Source organism: Nicotiana attenuata, unplaced genomic scaffold (assembly GCF_001879085.1).
Source record: "Nicotiana attenuata strain UT unplaced genomic scaffold, NIATTr2, whole genome shotgun sequence".
Classification (NCBI taxonomy): Eukaryota; Viridiplantae; Streptophyta; class Magnoliopsida; order Solanales; family Solanaceae; genus Nicotiana; species Nicotiana attenuata.
The window spans coordinates 289573-311544 of record NW_017670621.1 but is presented as its reverse complement, the minus strand read 5'-3'; the positions used below and the strand labels follow the sequence as shown (position 1 = coordinate 311544).

The 21972-nt window shown below is 43.4% G+C and overlaps 1 protein-coding gene across 1 annotated transcript in view; it reads left to right on the top strand.

Moving 5' to 3' along the window:
* Positions 1 to 12093: 12093 nt before the first annotated feature.
* LOC109241597 (salicylate carboxymethyltransferase-like) overlaps positions 12094 to 21972 on the top strand; it is a gene marked incomplete at its 5' end in the record, with an annotated part of 15765 nt that continues 5886 nt past the window's right edge. The window contains one exon of the mRNA XM_019408357.1: positions 12094 to 12525. Coding sequence (XP_019263902.1) covers positions 12094 to 12525 — 432 coding nt within the window. The remainder of the gene's footprint in view (positions 12526 to 21972) is intronic.

Here is a 21972-nt window from a genome sequence, read left to right as displayed (position 1 = left end):
GAGAGATCCAATATTCAACTTCTCTTACTTTATATTCTTATCCTCTTAAATTCTAAACCATTAGACCTTGTGTAACAAAAACGGGTCCATTTCTCCTTCACAAAAATAATTTTACCAAGTAAAATTTTATTTAGTTGGCATGAGCAGGAAAAATTAACCTTGAATTGAATGAATGGTTAAATGATAAATTTAAGAAATGTTAATACGAGAGCTGCACTAATTTCACTGTTAAGGTACATATTTTACTTTCTATTAATGTTCAAATTTTAAATGATTTTATATTTGGCACAAAGTCTGGGGCCTATACACCACTTTTCTCTGCAATGGACTTCCAATTTTCAAAGAACGGGGAAAAATATGTACTCCTAATTGTATGGGGTCGAATTTGACCGGCAACGTCCCTAAGCCAGCACGTCCGACCGAATATATGTGAGTCCGGCTAGAAGGACGACTTGGGAATAATAAGAGGGACGACTTCATGATCACGTCGGCCCCTCTATAGCATGTACTTTATTTCTATCTTTTAATATTTAAGTAAGGATCCTCTATTATATAAAGGGGGGTCCGAGCCTTGTAAATGGGGGGATTCATTATTGAAAATACAGGCTCTCTGGCTCTCTCATCTCTCTAACATTCTCTCTCTCTTATCTCTCGAAGATTACCACCTTCTCTCTCTCTCCGATTTATATTATTGTAATCTGAACCAATTGCCAAGATCATCCTAGGGTTTATTATCTTCGATTACGATTTACCCCTTCATCTATTTGATTGATTTGCTTAAAAAGTGTTAAACAACTTTTGAGTCAAACAATTTGGCGCCGTCTGTGGGGATTTCGGTAGTCGAAATCATAGTTCACATCTAGGATATCAAAAACAACAATCATTGTTCTTCAGACCTCATAGAAACTAACAAATGGCAGATAAAGAATCAATGCTGAAGATGATAGCAGATGTCTCAACCAACCTCATAGGCCCACTCAACGAAGCCGGTAGAGAAAATACCGCGAATGTAACACCAAGTAGTGTACCGGAGGGGGAGATCTCACCCTCTTCACTCGAAGATCTAACGATTTTGCATGAAAGAGGGACTTCTACATCTGCAGCAAAGGAAACGCCCCCAGTAGTCAAAAAGCTACTAGAGGAATGGTTGACGAACACTCTAAGTAGCATGCTAGGGAAATATCAAAGATCCGTCAATGGCACAAATCGCCGCTGCCACTAGTGAGCCCAGTGTTGTACGAACAAGTAACGCCCACACCGATACCAATGCAAGCGATGATGCGCTCGCAACCATCCTTAAGAAAATGGAAGAAATGGAGAACGAGAATAAAGCACTTCGTGATCAAATGAAGGAGCACCAGGAAAGGGTAGACAAGATACCTGGTGCCCCTAAGCTACTACCGAAACACCATAAGGGAAGATTCGTCGAGCAACCGTATAATGAGGAAGCTGCTCCTCACCCAATCCCTAAAACCTTCAAGATGCCACCGTACTTGAAAATATACGATGGGACCACGGATCCAGAAGACCACCTAATCCATTACATGACCGCCGTAAAAGGCAATGACCTATCGAAAGAACAGGTGCCATCCGTGTTGCTGAAAAAGTTTGGTGAAACTTTGACAGGAGGAGCGCTAACATGGTACTCTCAACTGCCAGCCAGATCGATATCGACGTTCGAAGAGATGGCGGACAAATTCGCCACCGCCCACGCAGGAGCAAAGAAAGCCGAAGCTAGGGATATCTTCGCCATCAGGCAAACAACGGGTGAAGGACTCAGGGACTTCCTGGCCCGATTCAACAGGGTAAGAATGGGACTGCCAAACGTATCAGAAGGAATGGCGGTCGCAGCTTTCCAAAACGGGTTGAACAGAGACGGATCAAAAGCAACCAAGAAGCTGCTCAACCGACTCATGAAGTATCCCCCCACCACGTGGGAAGAGATTCATAATGCCTATTGCGCCGAAGTGAGAGCGGATGAAGACGATCTTAACGGTCCAACCCAACGACTAACGTCAGTACAATCAGAGGTAAGGAGGGATCGACGCAACGACGGGCGACGGGAACCACTCCCACGCTTCAACAGAGAAAGGCATCAGCCTTACGTCAGAACTCCCAATCCGCCTCCTCCAAGACATCCAGATGTCGTGCAGCGACATGCCGCCCCGCTTCGGAATGAAAGAGGTATGCCCCCATTATTATCCGCTCATAACTTTTGTGTCTCCCCTTCAGAAATAGTGTACGCACTGGAGAAGCTGGGCACGAAGGTGCAGTGGCCACAAAAAATGAAATCAGATCCTAGTGCAAGGAGGTCGAACGTCCTATGCGAATTCCATCAGGAAAGAGGACACAAGACCGAAGATTGCATAGGTCTACGACAGGAGGTGGTCAGAATGCTGAACCAGGGATACCTGAAGGAGCTGCTCAGCGATAAAGGAAGGGCTAATTTCGCCAGAGGACGCGACCAATCCCAAGGACCACCAAAACCACCTTCTCCAGCACGCACCATACAGATGATCGTCGGTGGCGGCGACGACTCGGCAATCAACCATGTAAAGTTCACCACCACACACAAGTTGAAGCGCACGATCGCTCACGAACGGTATGATGACTTCGAAGATAGTATCACCTTCGATAAGTCTGATGCCGACGGTTTGTCTTTCCCTCATTATGATGCTTTAGTTATAACTTTACGCATTGCTGATACTGATGTGAAAAGAATCATGGTAGACGACGGAAGCGGCGCGTGTATTATCCACCCAAGAGTCCTCATGCAAATGAGGCTCGAAGATAAGATAATACCGCGTTGCATAACACTAACGGGTTTTAACAATGCAGTAGAGCGAACCTCCGGAGAGATATCACTGCCAGTCTTGGCGGGAGGAGTCACGCTGGAAACCACATTCCACATCATGAATCAGGAAACGGCCTACAACGTCATCATAGGGCGTCCATGGATACACGCCATGCGAGCCATCCCCTCGAGTTTCTATCAAGTAATCAAATTTCCCACCCCATGGGGAATATTCAGCATTCGAGGTGAGCCACGTACCGCCCAAGAATGTTACCGAATCGCCCAAGACTGCACACATACCAAACAGCTGAAGGGAGCAAGCGCGGAAGCATAGCAATCAGCCATGTCGGGAACCAAAATCAACCCGACGACAGAGGTCATTAGGGACCCAGATGTCGTAGAAGCTTGCAAAGCGACAGTCGAGAACCTCGACCCGGTCCAGCTGGACGGTACCGACAGTTCAAAGAAAGCCTACATCGGGCACAACCTCTCCGACCCAGGTAAGTACCACGAATTCTTAACTAACCATGCAGATTTATTTGCCTTCTCTCATTCAGATATGCCGGGGATCCCAAAAGACATCGCCACTCACAAGCTGAACGTCGACCCACTTTATCCGCCCGTACGGCAGATAAGGAGGAAATTCAACGCCGCAATCAACGAGGCAGTCAGTGAAGAGGTAGATAAACTACTAGCCAACGGTTCCATCAGAGAATCGAAATACCCCCAATGGGTCGCCAACGTGGTCATGGTTAAAAAGAAAAGCGGGAAATGGAGAATGTGCGTAGACTTCACCGACCTGAACAAGGCATGCCCAAAGGACTCCTTCCCATTGCCCCATATCGACCAGCTGATCGATGCAACAGCAGGGCACGAACTGCTAAGTTTCTTGGACGCCTACTCTGGCTATAACCAAATCCTAATGGCCGAAGAGGACCAAGAAAAGACAACTTTCATCACCCATCAAGGGACGTACTGCTATAAAGTGATGCCCTTAGGACTGAAAAACGCGGGTGCAACGTACCAAAGGTTGGTCACCAAGATGTTCAAGGAACAGCTCGGTAAGACAATGGAGGTTTATATCGACGACATGTTAGTAAAAATCGGTAAAGAAGGAGGACCATATCAACCATTTAAAGCAAGCCTTCGAGATACTGAGGCAGTATGGGATGAAGTTGAACCCAGAAAAATGCGCCTTCGGCGTGGCCTCGGGAAAATTTCTAGGCTTTCTCGTATCACAACGAGGCATCGAAGTCAACTCGGACCAGATCAAGGCCATAGACACAATACCCGAGGTTCTGAACAGCAAGAAGCAGGTACAGAAACTAACGGGGCGAATAGCCGCCTTATCAAGGTTCATCTCGCGGTCCTCGGACAGATGCCACAAATTCTTCAGTGTGCTGAGGAAAGATCATGGGCGAGTTTGTGGCGGAAATTGAAGGCATATCTATCTTCGCCGCCACTGCTCGTCAAAGCAGACCCAGGCGAGTGCCTACTTGTGTATCTGGCAGTGTCCGAAGTCGCTGTCAGCGCCGTCTTGGTCCGCAAAAACAAAGGTACGCAATCCCCTATTTATTATATCAGCAAAATGTTAGTAGATGCCGAGACGAGGTACCCACACCTCGAAAAACTGGCTCTGGCGCTGGTCGTAGCTTCACGAAAGCTCAGACCTTATTTTCAATGCCATCCCATAAAGGTAATAACAACCTTCCCCCTAAGAGGCATCCTACACAAACCCGAACTCTTGGGTAGGCTCGCCAAATGGGCCATAGAGCTCAGCGAGCATGACATAACCTACCACCCAAGAACCGCCATCAAGTCGCAGGTACTCGCCGACTTTGTTGCCGACTTCAGCGCAGGGATATTGCCAGAGGTGGAACAAGAGGCCCTCTGCGCCTCTGCTCACACCGACCTTTGGACCCTCTACACTGATGGCATTGCGAATGCCTCGGGATCGGGACTGGGACTCGTCCTCGAAGTCCCCACGGGCGAAATAATTCGCCAGTCCATACGATGCCCCGAATGACTAACAACGAGGACGAGTATGAGGCTGTGATTGCAGGCATGAAACTAGCCATCAAATACGGGGCCTGTTGACTCATCCTCCACTGCGACTCTCAACTCGTCGTAAATCAAGTCACCGGGACTTACCAAATCAAAGAGCAAAGGCTACAAAAATATCAGTCAGAAATCCGCAAGCTGATGCCTGAGTTCGACGAATGTCGCTTCGAGCAAATCCCCAGGGCACAAAACGTCGAGGCAGATAGCCTAGCTAAACTAGCCGCAGCCACCAAAAATATCAACAAAGAAAATGTGGTCACTCTCCTCCATTCGGCCGTCGACCACGTCGAGGTATTCTCTTTAAACTTGACTTGGGACTGGCGCAACCAGTTTGTATCCTACCTGCAGGACGGAACACTCCCACGCGACAAAAAAGAAGCCAAGAAACTCCGGGTGCAAGCTGCCCGGTACAGCCTGATAAATCACGATCTCTACAAGAGAACGTTTGGTGGTCCCCTTGCTAAGTGCCTCGGGCCACATCAAACGAGGCAAGTATTAGAAGAGGTGCACGAGGGCCATTGTGGCGCCCATACAGGGAACCGCGCCCTTGTCCGATGCCTCATCCGCGCCGGTTATTACTGGCCTACCATGAAAAAAGAGGCAGCAGATTATGTTCGAAGATGCGAGCAGTGCCAAAAGTACGCCCCCATGATACACCAGGCAGGGGAGCTCCTCCATTCGGTCACCTCGCCATGGCCCTTCATAAAGTGGGGAATGGATATAATCGGCCCCCTACCGGCAGGACGAGGAAAGGTACGCTTTCTTCTAGTTTTGACTGACTATTTTTCTAAATGGGTGGAAGCAGGTGCGTACGCGCAAATACGCGAGCAAGAGGTCATCGCCTTTATATGGAAAAATATCATATGCCGTTTTGGCATCCCCAAAGAAATCAGCTGTGACAATGAGCCCCAGTTCATCGGTAGAAAAACAACCGAATTCTTCGAGAAGTGGCACATCAAACGGATACTCTCCACTCCGTATCATCCCGCCGCCAACGGCCAAGCCGAGTCTTCCAACAAAACAATATTGAACATATTGAAAAAGAAGCTCGAAGAAGCTAAAGGGCTATGGCCCGAATTACTACCTGAAGTATTATGGGCATACCGGACTACGCCCAAATCCAGCATGGGAGAAACACCGTATTCACTGGTCTGTGGGACCGATGCAGTCATACCCGTCGAGATCGGAGAGCCAAGCCTGAGATATTCCCATACCAGCGGAGCGGATTACGATGAAAGCAGGTTACAATATCTGGACGAAGCCGAAGAATGAAGAGACATGGCCCATATAAGAATGACAGCCCAGAAACAGCAGGCAGAAAGATATTACAACAAGAAAGCCAAAGTAAGATCACTCAAAGTTGGCGACTACGTCCTCAAAAGACCCGAATGAAGGAAAATTGGGGACCAACTGGGACGGACCATACAAAATCATAGCAGCAACGAACAAAGGAGCGTTCCAACTAGAAACGATGGAAGGAAAACCGCTCCAAAACAATTGGGACGTCGCCCACCTCAAATACTTCCACTTCTGAAAGGCATCTCCTGAGTCGTACTCTTTTTTCTTAACCCGAGTTTTGTCCCAATCGGGTTTTCTCGGGGAGGTTTTTAACGAGCCGAAAAAGGGGATACCCGGTGGAACAGGAGCGCAGGCTCACCATATCAGCCAATCGACACGGGCCATAGGCTAATATAGTGAAGGGACTACACTAGTTATTCTCCATTGTATGCACAGAATTCTCCATTGTATGTACAAAAATCTCCATTGAATGAACAGAAATCTCCATTGAATGAACAGAAATCTCCAATGAATGAACAGAAATCTCCATTGAATGAACAGAAATCTCCACTGAACGAAATAAGAGTTAATCTCCATTACACGAGCAAGAGTCAATCCCCATTCCACGACGGATACTACTTCGACAACAGTCGAAGCAACATCCTAATGGCCAAGGCCAACGACATCGGTTCGACCTCGCTCGAACCACGACGGATACTACTTCGACGACAGTCGAAGCAACATCCTAATGGCCAAGGCCATCGACATTAGTTCGACCTCGCTCGAACCACGACGGATACTACTTCACGACAGTCGAAGCAACATCCTAATGGCCAAGGCCATCGACATCGGTTCGACCTCGCTCGAACCACAACGGATACTACTTCGACGACAGTTGAAGCAACATCCTAATGGCCAAGGCCATCGACATCGGTTCGACCTCGCTCGAACCACGACGGATACTACTTCGACGACAGTCGAAGCAACATCCTAATGGCCAAGGCCATCGACATCAGTTCGACCTCGCTCGAACCACGACAGATACTACTTCGATGACAGTCGAAGCAATATCCTAACAACCAAGGCCATCGACATCGGTTCAACCTCGCTCAAACCACGACGGATACTACTTCGACGACAGTCGAAACAACATCCTAATGGCCAAGGCCATCAACATCGGTTCGACCTCGCTCAAACCACGGCACGACCCTTCGACGAACGATAAGAACAACCTCTACGGAGGCTAAGCATTACAAAAGAAAAACCAACAAAGGGAAAACACCAAATGAACGAAGCAGCAAAAATAAAATTTATATTACAACAAAAATATATATACATTCGCCCCCGTGGACGAGTTCCAACACACTATATAAGCCAAAAATATACATTGTACAAGTTTATAACTGCCTGTCACCCCCTGGGAGATAAACGTCATTGTACCAAGAGCTGGAGTCGAGCCGGTTGACGTCTTCAGAAGCAGGCCCCTCCCCATTAGGAGAGTCGGGGTAATAACCACAAGCCTCACGAGCAGCGCGAGCCTCATCTCGCCGTGCTTGAACTTCCTCCTCCGTCGCTCGGCCCGCGGCATGAAGCTCTCTATACACGTCGAGCATAGCCTCCGCAAAAACCCACATTTCATGAGCATTATGACGCATACTCTGACCAGGCGAGGGACGAGATGAGGAAGGCTGAGAAAGTCCATTATTCTCCGCCATCCTGGCGTTGAGCTCGGCGGTTAGATCCGCCACCCTCCGCTGCAGGTCGACGTTCTCCGCCGCCACCCCACGGCTCAGCTCAAGCTCGTCATCTTTCGACTTGAGAAGCTCCTCCAACTCACTGTTATGAGTCAGGACCTTCATCAGCTCGCTATCCACCTCCTCCAGCTCAGCTCCCCTACGTTCCAACTGGGGCTGCCCCCGTTCAACCATCGCTCGGTGCTTGGAGCGATACTTCCGATACTTTTTATCATCTTTTTTTAGAGAGCCATCCGCTTTTGCTCATGACGTCCCCTCTCCACCTCCAAAACAAGGGTCTAAAAAGAAAAGCAGAAATAAGCACGCCTCAAATCAGTCTTACAACACGCAAAAGGGAGAAAGGAAATAAGGATTACCTGTAAAGCCATGCCGGAAACCCTTCGTGATAGCTCCGCATCCTCCATAGTGCTGAGCGTCTTGCTCTCGGAGGCGGCACAAAGCAGGGTAAGGGCCGAGGCAGCCTGTTCTCTGTTTAACAGGAAGTTGTAGGCCTCCAGAATTGTAATACGGCGGTCAGACCCATCCGTCGTCATCTCCACGTGGGTTAGGCCACCCAAAAACTCGTCGACATCCTCTTGAGCGATGTTGGAGTGCGATTTCTCCATTTTCTCACCAGGTCCTTCGATGTTGGTCGACGACCCTCCCTCAGCGGCACACGCAGAACTAGCACCGGGAGCGGCACTCCTCTGTTGAGCCGACCTCCCAAATCGAATGGCGTCGGCCATGAATGGTCTGTGCGTCGGCCGAGGCACCTCACTCCCTTCGGCTTCGGTGACCACCCCCTTACCTTTCTCGAGCCTCCTGTTTTTTCTTCCTAACGACTCCTCGCTATCGGAAGGTCCATCCACGGGTTGCAGAGTCGGCACCAGCGATGCCGACTCCCACATAACCATGGTCGTAGATGTAGCCCCCTGTAAAGGAGCTGGAGAGGGATCCTCTCGGACAGACTCAACCAGTATATCGCGAGTGACCGAGGCAACGTCAAATCGATGGGGAGCGGGGACTGGCGCTTTCTTCCTAGAAGCGCCTCGACCTGTCGCCATAAAAATAAGTGAGCAGGGTTGTAGAATTTACAAAGCAAAAATCGGAAATCTACCTGAAGAGACTTTGGGGCCGTAACGCTGCATGAAGGCAAGCCAAGTGCGGGTCTCTTCCGCGTAGGGAAGCAAGCCCATAACCCATCTCCTAAGGTTGGCAACAGGCTGGGGCGGATGAGCCATAGCTGCAATACAAAGGTTAGAATTGCGACAGTCACGGGTAACACATAATTTGACAAATTGCAAACACTTACGTTTCGAGTTCCACCTCTCTAGGAATCCAGCAGAATTAGAGACCATGTGCTCGGTCCTAATAAAATAATATTTGCGCCAGAACCCACAACTCGCTCGGTTGTCGATTTTGACCACCAATCCTTTCGTACCACGCCCTCGCAAATGCACCATGGTCCCTCTTAGATAGCAGGCACTGAACACTTGAAGGAGGTGATGGGCCGTGACTTCACATCCGGCCAACTCCACGTACTTGGTCAGCAACCAAAGCACCTTTAAAGTGTACGGTGTAAGTTGAGCCGGACACACGTTATAGAACCGGCAGAACTCCTCCGCCAAAGGGAAAAGAGGGAGGCTGTAACCAATCGAAAAGGGGTATTCGTAAAAGGTACAATACCCTGGCCTATAGACATCCACGTGATCCCTCCCCGCAGGAACCATCTCTACGTGGGCAGTATGCCGTATTTCACGGGGAGGTCATCAAGTGATTCTACAACGACTCAGAAAACTCTAGAGCCGGAATGGGAGAGTCCTTACTGAAATCACACAGAGATAAGATATGCTTTGGCAATAATGCTTCCACAGTAAGAGGACTGATGTCCTCGTCCTCCTCCGCCGCTCTACCATCGGAAGGTGGCGGTACATTCAATGGGGCAGTCGCTGGGACCCTCTCGTCGCTTCGACAAGGTTTAGGCATGATCACGGTGAAGAAAAAGTTGTGCACAATCCAACAAAGAAAAAGGAGATTTCCGATCAAAGGAAAACGCACCAGAATGTGAAAATAGGCATTGAAGGGCTGGAATGCTCTTGCAAATGACCAAAGTTTTAATCAAGTTAAACTCTTCTCATATTTATAGGGTTGGGTGGCGCCGGAATCGAAGAGGCAGACGTCGAATCGGCACGAGAAACCAGGCGCCAAAAGCTTCTGATTTTTAGCCTCGAGAATACGCGCAATGATGATGCATACGAACGTTGACGTCACACGGGGAAAGGCATTTCGCTTCGATGCTCTAACAGTCATGATTACTGTCTCCTGCCTGTCACGTCACAAGTCATTGACAAAGTCAAACTCTCCCAGAACGGAGGTACCGATTCCGCCCATCAAGGACGCATTCGCTGCGACCTCGACGAGCGGAGGGACTAACTGTATGGGGTCGAATTTGACCGACCACGTCCTTAAGCCAGCACGACCGACTGAATATATGGGAGTCCAGCTAGAAGGGCGACCTAGGAATAACAAGAGGGGCGACTTCATGATCACATCGGCTCCTCTATAGCATGTACTTTATTTTCTGTCTTTTAATATTCAAGTAAGGATCCTCTATTATATAAAGAAGGGTCCAAGCCTTGTAAAAGGGGGTTCATTTTTTGACTGGAAATACTTTATCTCTCTCTCTTCTCACTCTAGCATTATCTCTCTCTTACCTCTCGAAGATTATCACCTTCTCTTATTTCTCCGATTTGTGCTATTGCTATCTGATCCTATATTCAAGATCATCCTAGGGTTTATTATCTTCAACTACGATTTACCCCTTCATCTATATTGATTGATTTGCTTAAAAAGTATTAAACAACTTTTGAGTCAAACAATTACCTAATTAGCATTATATTGTTGACCCTCAAAATTCTTTAACAAATGAATAGTTAAAGTTCTATTCATCTACAAAATATGAAGATTGACAGTAACTAAAATAATGAGTCATAGTATTACATATTTAATAATTGACAATATATCGTGATGGTAAGTATCATTTCAAGTGTTAAAATTTACATCTTCATTTGATATAGATCTTCATATCTTAGTTTTGTGTCTTTCAAAATTATCAAACTCATGGAGAGTAATGTTTTAATTTACAATTTTGATGAAATTTAGTAATTATTACTCCATCCATTCCAATTTATGTGAACCTGTTTGACTAGGCATGGGGTTTAAGAAAAAATAAAGACTTTTAGAATTTGTGGTCCTAATCAAGTCAAAAAGGGGGCCCAGATTATTTGTGTGGTTATAAAAGCTTCTCATTAAGGGTAGAATTGTAAGTTTAAGCTAAATTGTTACCAAATTCAGAAAGGGGTCATTCTTTTTGGAACGAACTAAAAAAATAGGTTCACATTAACTGGAATAGATGGAGTAACTTTTAAAGAGGTAACTTTGTAGTTTGATAATATATTTAAAAATATTAGGATTTTTTCATTGTTTGAGAGATAAGACATTTTAGTTCATTTTATATCATAGTAACTTTAACACTATTTTATTATTTATACTTATAAAAATGCTAGATATTTTATTTTTATTAGTTTTTTTAATCTCTTTTTAAAGACCTATGGGGCTTATGCCCCATATCTCGGGGCTTACGCCTTGCCGCATGTTAAGTAAAATGCCCCGCCTTATGCCTTCGCTTTTAAAACACTGACACCAGAGGAAAATCTAGTATTTTAACGCGGCGAGAGCACCAATATTCTTCTCAACTAGTGCCCCTAAGGGCTTTTAGTGTTAAGGGTGCTAAGTGATTTAAATTAATCATTTTTAAGGTATATACAGCTACATATACAAGATTTCTGTCGATGTTCACGGATTCCGGTTATCCCTCAAGCTTACACATAGGTCTGCGTCTGCCTACACCCCTTATACTATAGAGTAGAAACAATTTCGGTGAGCACATATTCCGTAGAATATAAGAAAATATATATCTGCTGAGGCGGAGCCAAGATTTTAAAGTTATGAGCTCTAATTTTGTCATCAAACCCTAAATCGCTTTAGTTATTGGAATTCGTTATTAAATACTTTTACATATTTTATTATTATTTCAGTACAAACTGAGAGTTTAAACAAAAGCTACTATGTTCGACCGAATCCGTAGATATCACACTACCTCCACCCTGCACGTCTGAATTCTTTTATACTGTAAGTGCATAAAAAATTAAACTCATTTACTTTTATGTACAGCAAAAGGTGATCCTCATGAAAAAGACAATAAGAGATGAAGCATTATTTGCACTCTACCGCAGCCTATCCCAAGAAACCATTTGTATTGCGGACTTAGGTTGTTCCTCTGGACCTAATACTTTCTTGGTGGTCACCCAACTTATTAGAGTTATTTGCAAAGAATGCAAAAGCACTGGCCAACAACAACAACCGCCAAAATTTCATGATTTCCAGAATGATCTTCCTGGGAACGATTTTAATACTATTTTCAAGTCGTTGCTGCCAGAATTCTACGATGATTTGAGGAAGAAGAACATGGGAGAAGATGGATTTGATCCAAATAATTATTTTGTCTCAGGAGTTGCTGGTTCATTCTATAATAGACTTTTCCCTTCCAAGAGTCTGCACTTTGTCCACTCTTCTTACAGTCTCCACTGGCTTTCTCAAGTATGTTTCCCATTTATCTTTATTCTATCTAATATATGTTTAGGGGGAGCTTCAGCATATAGCTGGTAAAGTTGTTGTCATGTTATTAGGAGGTCACGAGTTCGAGCTGTGAAAATAGCTGTCACGACCCGGATTTCCCACCCTCGGGAGTCGTGATGGTGCCTACTAGTGAAAGCTAGGCAAGCCAACCAACTGAATTATTTGCATTGTTTCCATTTTTAAATTCGTTAACAGTTATAAGCCAGCAATTTATAATCAACGAAATTTAACAAGCGGAAGAATAAATTTCAAGTTTAATAGTACTGCTAATACCAACAAAACTACCCAAGATTGGTGTCACAACTTCACAGACTGTCCAAGAGTACTACAAATAAGGGTGTGAAAGAAATAACAAAAATATTGTCTCTGGGATTACATAAAGAAATAGGAAAATAGATAGAGGGAGACGCCAAAGCCTGCGGACACCTGCAGGACTACCTCGGGTCGCCTGATGATCAAGAAGCGGAAAATCTCACTGCGGTCCGAAATCTGCAGCACTGGGATCTGCACAAAAGAGTGCAGAGTGTAGTATCAGCACAACCGACCCCATGTGCTGGTAAGTGCCTAGCTTAACCTCGGCGAAGTAGTGAAGGGGCTAGGACCAGACTACCAAATAAACCTGTGCAGATAAATAATGTACAGCGAAAAATAAAAGCAGAAATATATATTCCAGGACGGGAGGGGGGAAACATGCTGCGGGGAAATATCCAATGACAACAGGAGGACAGCAAGCAAATGTATGGAACACTACAAAATTCAATTATCAACAAGAATCAGAAATCAAACAAGTGCACGGCATCACCCTTTGTGCTTTTACTCTCATTCTCACCATAAAAATCAATATAATCGGCACGATATGGTACATCGTGCGGCACGACATCACCCTTCATGCTTTACACTCTTCCTCATGAAATAATAACACACGGCATCACCCTTCGTGCTTCAACACTCTCTCACCAAAACAATGCACGGCATCACCCTTCGTGCTTTACACTCTTCCTCACCCAAATAACAAACACAAAAAATAAGGGCAAGGAATAAATGAATCATAACAAAATCCCGGCAAGGGAACAATATCAAAAGCCACAACGTCCCGGCAAGGGATCAATACCATAATCCTTTTCTCATTTTTACATTTACCTCACAACTTGGTTCACAATTTGAGCCAATGTTCTATAAGGTTCAATTGCCAATTATATTTTCACGTATCACTTTGCAACTCAAGCCAATGCTCTTCAATATACAAATACCAATATTCTTTCCACAAACCTTGCTCAACAATAGCAATCACCACATTAAACATGAACAATACAAACGGAGTCACATTAATCACAACATAAGACTCATGGGCATGCTTGACACCAACGTATAGATACTCGTCACCATGCCTATACGTCGTACTCAACAAATAACACATAGCATATAATACCAAACTCATATTCCATCAAGCTAAGGTTAGACCAAACACTTACCTCGATGCCTCGTACACAGTTCAAGCCTCAACTATAGCTTTACCTCTTGATTCCACCACCAGTTCGCTCGTATCTAGCCAAAAGTTACTTAATTACATCAATAAATGCTAAATGAATCAATTCTAATGCATGGAAATAAGTTTTCTAAAGTTTTTCCCAAAAAGTCAAAAATCGACCCCGGGCCCACATGGTCAAAACCCGAGGTTCGAACCAAAACCCGACTACCCATTCACTTACGAACTCAAATATATAATTTGTTTTGAAATCGGACCTCAAATCGAGGTCCAAATCCCCAAAATTTGAAAAACCAAGGTTCTACCCAAAACACTCAATTTTTCCCATGAAAATTATTGATTTTGAGTTGAAATCATGTGAAAAGATATTAAGGATTGAAGAAAACTAGTTAGAAATGACTTACAATTGATTTGGAAAAGAAGTTTTCTTTAAAAAATCGCCCAAGAGAGTTTATGTTTTGAGAAGATGTGAAAAATGGCTGAAATGCGTCTAAGTGTGGATTTACAGGTCTCTGATGTCGCAATTGCGACCAGGGTTCGCAATTGCGAACCCAGAAGTCTGCTAAGCTCGCATTTGCGAACAAATGTCGCACTTGAGACCAAGTCAGTGTTCAGGTCTTCTTCGCATTTGCGATAGACCTTTCGCAAATGCGAAGTCGCATTTACGATAGAGGAGTCGCATTTGCGACAACTGGCCACAACAGGGGACATCGCATTTGTGATGAATGCTTCGCATTTGCGAGGAAGTGCTGGCCTGGGCTATTTCGCATTTGAGACATAGCCTTCGCATTTGCGAACTCGCATTTGCGAGCCAGGTTTCGCAAATGCGAAGCCTGCAGGCCTGAAACATACCAGTTCGAATCTACAACACCCTAAGTCGAAATTTCACTCCGTGGCCTATCCAGAACTCACCCGAGCCCTCGGGGCTCCAAACCAAACATGTACACTAACCCAAAAACCTCATATAGACTCGCTCGTGCATTCAAATCACCAAAATAACATCAACAACTATGAATTTAGCATCATAATCATGAAATCACTCAAGAACATCAAATTTTTAATTTTTCTCAAATAAGGTGCGATTCATGTCATTTCAAGTCCGTTTCTTACCAAATTCCACATACTCAACTTAAATCACATATAAGACCTGTACCGGGCTCCGGAACAAAGATACGATCCCGATGCCATCAAATGTAAAACACATTTCATTTTTAAAAACTCATGTATTTTTCAGAAAATAATTTTCTTTAAAAATTCATTTCTCGGGCTAGGGACCTCAGAATTTGATTCCGGTCATATGCCCAAGTCCCATATTTTCTTACGGATCTCCAGGGATCGTTGGAACACGGATCTGGGTCTGTTTGCTCAAAATATTGACCGTAGTCAACTTAAATTCAGTTTAAAGGCAAAATTCATTATTTTTCATAGATTTTCATATAATGGCTTTCCGGCTACATGCCCAGATTGCGCATGCAAATCGAGGTGAGGTAAAAGGAGGTTTTTAGGCCTCGGAATGCTGAATTTATTTCTAAAACAAGTGATGACTTTTTGGGTCATCACAATAGCCCCTTGCAGAAATGCAGGGTAATGTTGCATTACAACAGACCCTTGTGGTCCCGTTCTTCTTCGGATAACGCACACAGCGGAAGTTTAGTGAACCCGTTATTCGGGGAAGAGCCGGACCACATGGGTCTATTGTAATGCAGCATTACCCTGCATTTCTGCAAGGGGCTATTTTCACGGCTCGAACTGGTGACCTCCTGATCACACAACAACTTTACCAGCTATAAGCTGAAGCTCCCCTTAAACATATATTAGATAGAATAAAGATAAATGGGAAACATACTTGAGAAAGCCGGTGGAGACTGTAAGAAGAGTGGACAAAGTGCAGACTCTTGGAAGGGAAAAGTCTATTATATAATGAACAAGCAACTCCTGAGACAAAACAATTATTTGGATCAAATTCATGTTCTCCCATGTTCTTCTTCCTCAAATAATCGTAGAATTCCGGCAGCAACGACTGGATTGTTTAACCAAAAAATGGAATTTTGACTAAAGCTATAATTTAGAAGAACACGGGTTACTGATAATCGCAAGAATGTATAAAAGAAAGTAATTTGGATGGCCAGAATATAATTGAATAAAACAAGTAAACCAAAATATATTCAGATGATCTTTCGTGTCCTTACAATTGTTCAGCCCTCTCCTTTTTATAGCTATTTTGAGATATATATCTTGCCTTTGTCATAATAAGGCCATTATGGGAAATTAATGACATTGAATGCTACGTTGCATAATCATTATATTCAAGACAGATTCTATAATGTTTTTAGCATTTAAGGCTTATTAAATACTATATTTGGACTCTCATGTGTTGTTAAATTCATTCCCTTGGTTCTTCTTTATTCTTGAATTTAAATGTCTTGAATAGGTACGGGCACCGAATCCTTTGAATGTCTGCCCGTGCCTCTTCCTTTGCCTTTGCTCACATCCATTGCTACTCGTGCCTCTTGGCTAGTTGAAATTCTTTGACCATTTGACCAGTCTACGTGTCACGACACGTCATCTCCATACTACTTTAATATGTAAACTCAATTTTCCCAATATAGATAGTCCCCCCACTAGCCATTTATTCATCAATTGAATATTTGGGAAGTGGATTTCATTAAAACGGGAATTTTTGTCACCATTAATGCTGTGACAGAATTGACGCTTCAATTGTCACTTCCATTTAATGCGTTTCACACGTGTCACCTTCCTATTGTTTCTGCAGTTTTGCAGCACTTTTTTAGGTTTTCTTTTCGGCTTACCTGTTTACGAAGTGTCAGTTATCATTATTATGGTCCTTCCATCATTGCACTTTTCCCTTTAACGGTTGCTCATCAGTATAAATATAACTTCTTTCTTTGTCTTTACCTCATAAAGTTTACTGAACACTTTATTTCTCAAATCTCTGTTTGTTTCTTCCTCGTATCATCCTTTTTCATTATGTCTTCATCGAACCCTAACCCTAGAAGGGCTTCCATTGTTGATACCCTCCCTAGTGCTCTTAGTAGAGGCAGAAGGGGAGGTAGGTACCGTAGTTCGGGATCTGCACGAGGCTCTTCTGTTTTATCTCCTAGTTCTGGTCCTTCTTCTAGAACCAGAGGTTCCCTTTCTCAAAAATCTTCCTCTAGGGGTAAAGAACCTTCTGAACCATTACGTGAACCTTTAATAGAAGAGATAGTCCCTACGGAATTGTCTTTTTATCATGACAGGGAATCTCTTAGGAATCAGGTTTCTACTTTTGATCGTGTTGATGCTTTCCCCACTCAGATTACAAAACTTTTGTCTCCTGTAGTTCGCAAAGATTGCCATTGGAGTGATGACTTTCCTATTATCATTCCTAACCCAAATAAGAGAATCACTTCTTACTTGATGGGGTTTTCTTTTGTTCATACATACCCTTTCACCTTAGGGTTCAAACCAGCTATTGACCGAGTCATTGTTGATTTTTGTCGTTTCTTCGATGTTTGTTTGGGTCAAATTGGCCCAATCATATGGAGGGTTGTTGCCTGTTTAAGGCATTTAACCAATTCAGCTGGTGTTCCCTTTACTTTCCCTCACCTAATTCATCTTTACTCCCCTAGGCTTTTTTCGCAATGGTGTTTTCACACTAGTAGCCAGGAGTAAGAGGGTTTTGGTGAGCCCTGAGGATGACAAGGACCGTGGCTGGTATGCCCGGTTTGTTGCTGCCCCCACTGCTGGTTTAGTGGGTGAAGATAACGTTCCCTTCCCTGAGAAGTGGAACTTTGCACGTAAGTCTTTTATCCTGTTCGTGCCTTTTTTCCTTCAAGTTTATCAACTTTTCTAATTTTGCTTTTCTTTTTCCTTTTTTAGGAACCATGGGAGTTGTGGAAGATGTTCCCAATTTCCGTGGCTGGATAGACAGATTACTGAAGACCGCACCAATGGATGGGAGGTCTTGGAAGACACTTTCTAACCGTTTTGGTTGGAAAGTAAAGACTCATGGTAAGAGCTTCTTATTTTGTTTCATCTTTCATGCATATGTTTCTCTTTATGGCTCTAATTTCAATCCATCTTTTTATCAGGATTTGCTATTCGAGGAGTTACTGCCGAGGCAGCTGATGCCTTCCGTGCCTCTTCGGGAACCCGTATCTCCTTGGAAAGGGCTCAAGAAATAGTCTTGGGTTCTTCGTCGAAGAGAAAAGCCAGTGAAGAAGAATATTCCGAAGAAGAGGAAGATGAGGGCTCTTTGGTGACAAGGCCTCGAGCTCGAAGACACATAATTTCCGACGACGAAGCAGAGGCGTCTCCCCGTCATTCCGTTCCTCTTACTGAGTCCATTGAAGCCCCAATTGTAATTCCTGACGATGACGTTGACCCTGGTGATACTCGTGAGTCCATTGAATAGCCTTTTGTTAGCGGTTTTGATAGTGGAAGTTTAGGGCATGTTTTAGATGAAACACCCCTAGCCTATGTTTCAACTCCTGTGCCTGTGATTCCTTCGTTGCCACCCCCAGCTGTTACTGTTCCTTCCTCAACTGTTCTTATCTCGACTGTTCTTACCTCGACTGTTCTTACCTCTTCTACCACTCCTCCTTTGACAATTCCACCTCCAATCCTTCATCATACTGAGGTGGGTTCTTCAAATAGAAGTGCCGCTATGAGGAGGATGGTCATTGAAGTTCCTGCTGAGAGCAGCCTTTTGAGGAAATCAGGTCAGACAGATGTATGGCTGGAGCCTTTGATTGGCCCAATTGAGAAAGCAAAGCTGGAGAGCCATAGTTCCCTGACTCTGATGAACGATATTGTGCATGCTACCTTGAAGGTATTTACATTTTTTTTTTACTTTGTAATTTTGTTATCTTTGGGATTCTAATTTCTCTTTCCCCTTCTATTTTTAGGCCAATCTTATCGGTACAGAAATAATGAACAGAATCCCCCTCTTNCTTCCGATCTGCTAAGATCAATGAAACCATTGAGAAGGCTCAACAAACTCAAGATTTTCCTTATCCTATGGCCGAAGCTTCCGTGAATGTTGAAGTTGATACGGGTATCCTAACTCTTCCAAGCCCTGTCGAGCTTGTTGCTGAGAGTCAAGATCAACCCGCAACTGTTGATGCACCTGCCCAAGTTGAGCCCGTTGCCGTTGATGCACCTTCTTTAGTTCCCTCATCTTCTTAGTGATAAATTTAAACAGTTTGAATTCTCTCTTTTTTGCAGGTACCTTTTTGGAAGGTTATGTTTAAAACCCTTGGTTTCATTTGAGGGTTTATTTTGGAAAATTGTAATCAAACCCTTAGCTTTATTGGAAGGTTAATTTTAGAAACGCAAGTCCCCAAGTCCTTTTATGGAGCAATCTGTATAAATAATTCGTAGTTCTTCGACTAAGTTTTTACTTAGTCTTAAACTTTAATATTTTAGAAGTTTTCTCGTTACTATCTTGAACTTCTATTTAATTTATTCTTGCCTTTATTTCTAAGGACTTATAGAATAATCTGCATTTTTATTCTTTAGAAAATGCTTCTGTTAACTTCATGAATAACTAAATTAAACATGAATTTTATAAAAGAGGGCCCTTTTATATTTCGACGCTTAATGAAGAAGACGTCTCAACTTCATAATGGTGTTAACATACGATAAAAGAAATAGGAACACACATTGTTTCTTTTGAAATAACACTGACAAGTTTTTATTTGAACTTTGTCTAGTTTTGAATAATTCTTTACATGTATTCGAATTACATCTATAACTTTCTTGTAACTGTTTTCTGTAACAGATTTTTAAGAAAATAAAATACGAGGTTTTCTTTATAACCCGTTTCAGAATAATTAAAAACACGAGGTTTTTCTTTATAACTTGTTTTAGTACATGGTTTTTACCCTAACTACAGTAAGGTTTTCTTTGGCCTTGGCTCGTGACTTTGTGACTTCTACTCTGCACTTGACTTTTTCAGGCTTTATTTTTCCTCAAGATTTTTCCACAATCTTCTTTGCCTTCTTTAAACACATACTCGTGTATATTATGTAGTCCCCCAAGTGTTTGAGCGTTGAAGTATGAAGCCTCGAGCACTTGACTGTTTCTCTCATTTGGTCCTTTTCCTGAAAAGGAAAAACATACGGGACTCGGAGGTGCGATTTTAGATGAAGACTGCTTAACCCGTTTGTATTTCTATTAGAATAATTGTAAACCTAGGCTAGGAATTTTAGTTTATTCCGTGTGCCTTACAGGTCGTAACTCATCATTTAGTACGGGTTAGCTTTTTGCCTATCATCTAAAATCATTAGTAAAATTTTAACAATTCAAAAATAAACTTTAAAAGATGGGTACCTGACCGTGGGTATTTCTTAGAAATAGTATCTCTTCAGGTGAACAGCGTTCCAATGCGAAGGTAGTATTTTGCCATCCATTGTTTCCAACTCATACGCTCCTTTGCCTGCAATGCCACAGATCCTATAGGGTCCTTCCCATGTGGGACTTAATTTTCCTGTATTAGCTGTCTTTGTAGATTGAAAAATCTTTTTGAGCACAAAGTCCCCAATTTTGAAAAATCTGAGGCGTGCTTTCCGGTTGTAGTACCGTTCTATGACTTGCTTTTGTGCTGCCATTCTTACTAATGCAGCCTCCCTTCTTCCTTCAAGTAAATCGAGGCTTACACGCATTTCTTCATTATTAGACTCTTCTATTGCATGTGCAAACCTCGTACTTGGCTCTCCTATCTCAACTGGAATTAAAGCTTCTGCTCCATAAACCAATGAAAATGGTGTTTCTCCCGTACTTGTTTTTGTTGTTGTGCGATATGCCCATAAAACACCAAGTAGCACTTCTGGCCAATTTCCTTTTGACTCTTCTAAACGCTTCTTTAAATTATTGATAATAACCTTGTTCGTTGATTCTGCTTGCCCATTACCCACCGGATGATAAGGTGTAGATGTAATCCTTTTAATCTGCCAACTTTGAAAAAATTCCGTGATTTGAGTTCCTATAAACTGAGGGCCATTATCACATACGATCTCCTTTGGTACACCGAATCGGCATATGATATTTCGACAAATAAAATCTTTGACTTCCTTTTCTCGTACCTGTTTGAATGCTCCTGCTTCTACCCATTTAGTAAAATAATCAGTGAGTACGAGTAGAAATTTTACCTGCCCTTTTGCTTGTGGTAATGACCCACGATATCCATTCCCCATTTCATAAACGGCCACGGTGCAATGACTGGATGTAATAACTCCACAGGTCTATGCATATTATTACCGTACCTTTGACATTTATCACATTTGGCCACGAAACTTTCTGCTTCTTCTTCCATTTTAGGCCAGTAATAACCTGCCCTAATTAAGGTTCTCACCAGTGATCTTCCTCCAGCGTGATTCCCACAATACCCCTCGTGTATTTCCCTCATTACGTACTCCGTTTGTGAAGGTCCGAGGCATCTGGCTAAGGGACCACCGAACATTTTATGATATAGGTTACCCTGATTTAAGCAGTACCGAGCAGCCTTTTTTCGAAGCGCATGAGCTTTTTTCTTGTCATCAGGGATGGTTCCATACTGCAAAAAAGCACAATCTCGTTCCTCCAATCCCAAGTTAAATTATTAAAATTTACCTCATTCTTGTCAGGGTCGAGAACTGAATGAAATAAATGAATAACTGAGGCACTTGCATCACTTGCCACATCAGCCGCAGATGCGAGATTAGCTAAGGCGTCTGCTTCGAGATTTTCATCCCTTGGTATTTGTGTAACTTTCTAGGTTTGAAATTTCTTTATCAATTCCCGCACCTTTTCTAAATACTGTTGCATCCTTGTTTCCCTGGCTGTATAAGTCCCCAGCATTTGATTAACCACGAGTTGTGAATCGCTTTTGATTATAATTTGGTTTATGCCAAGTTCTCGTGCCAATTCTAAACCTGCAATCA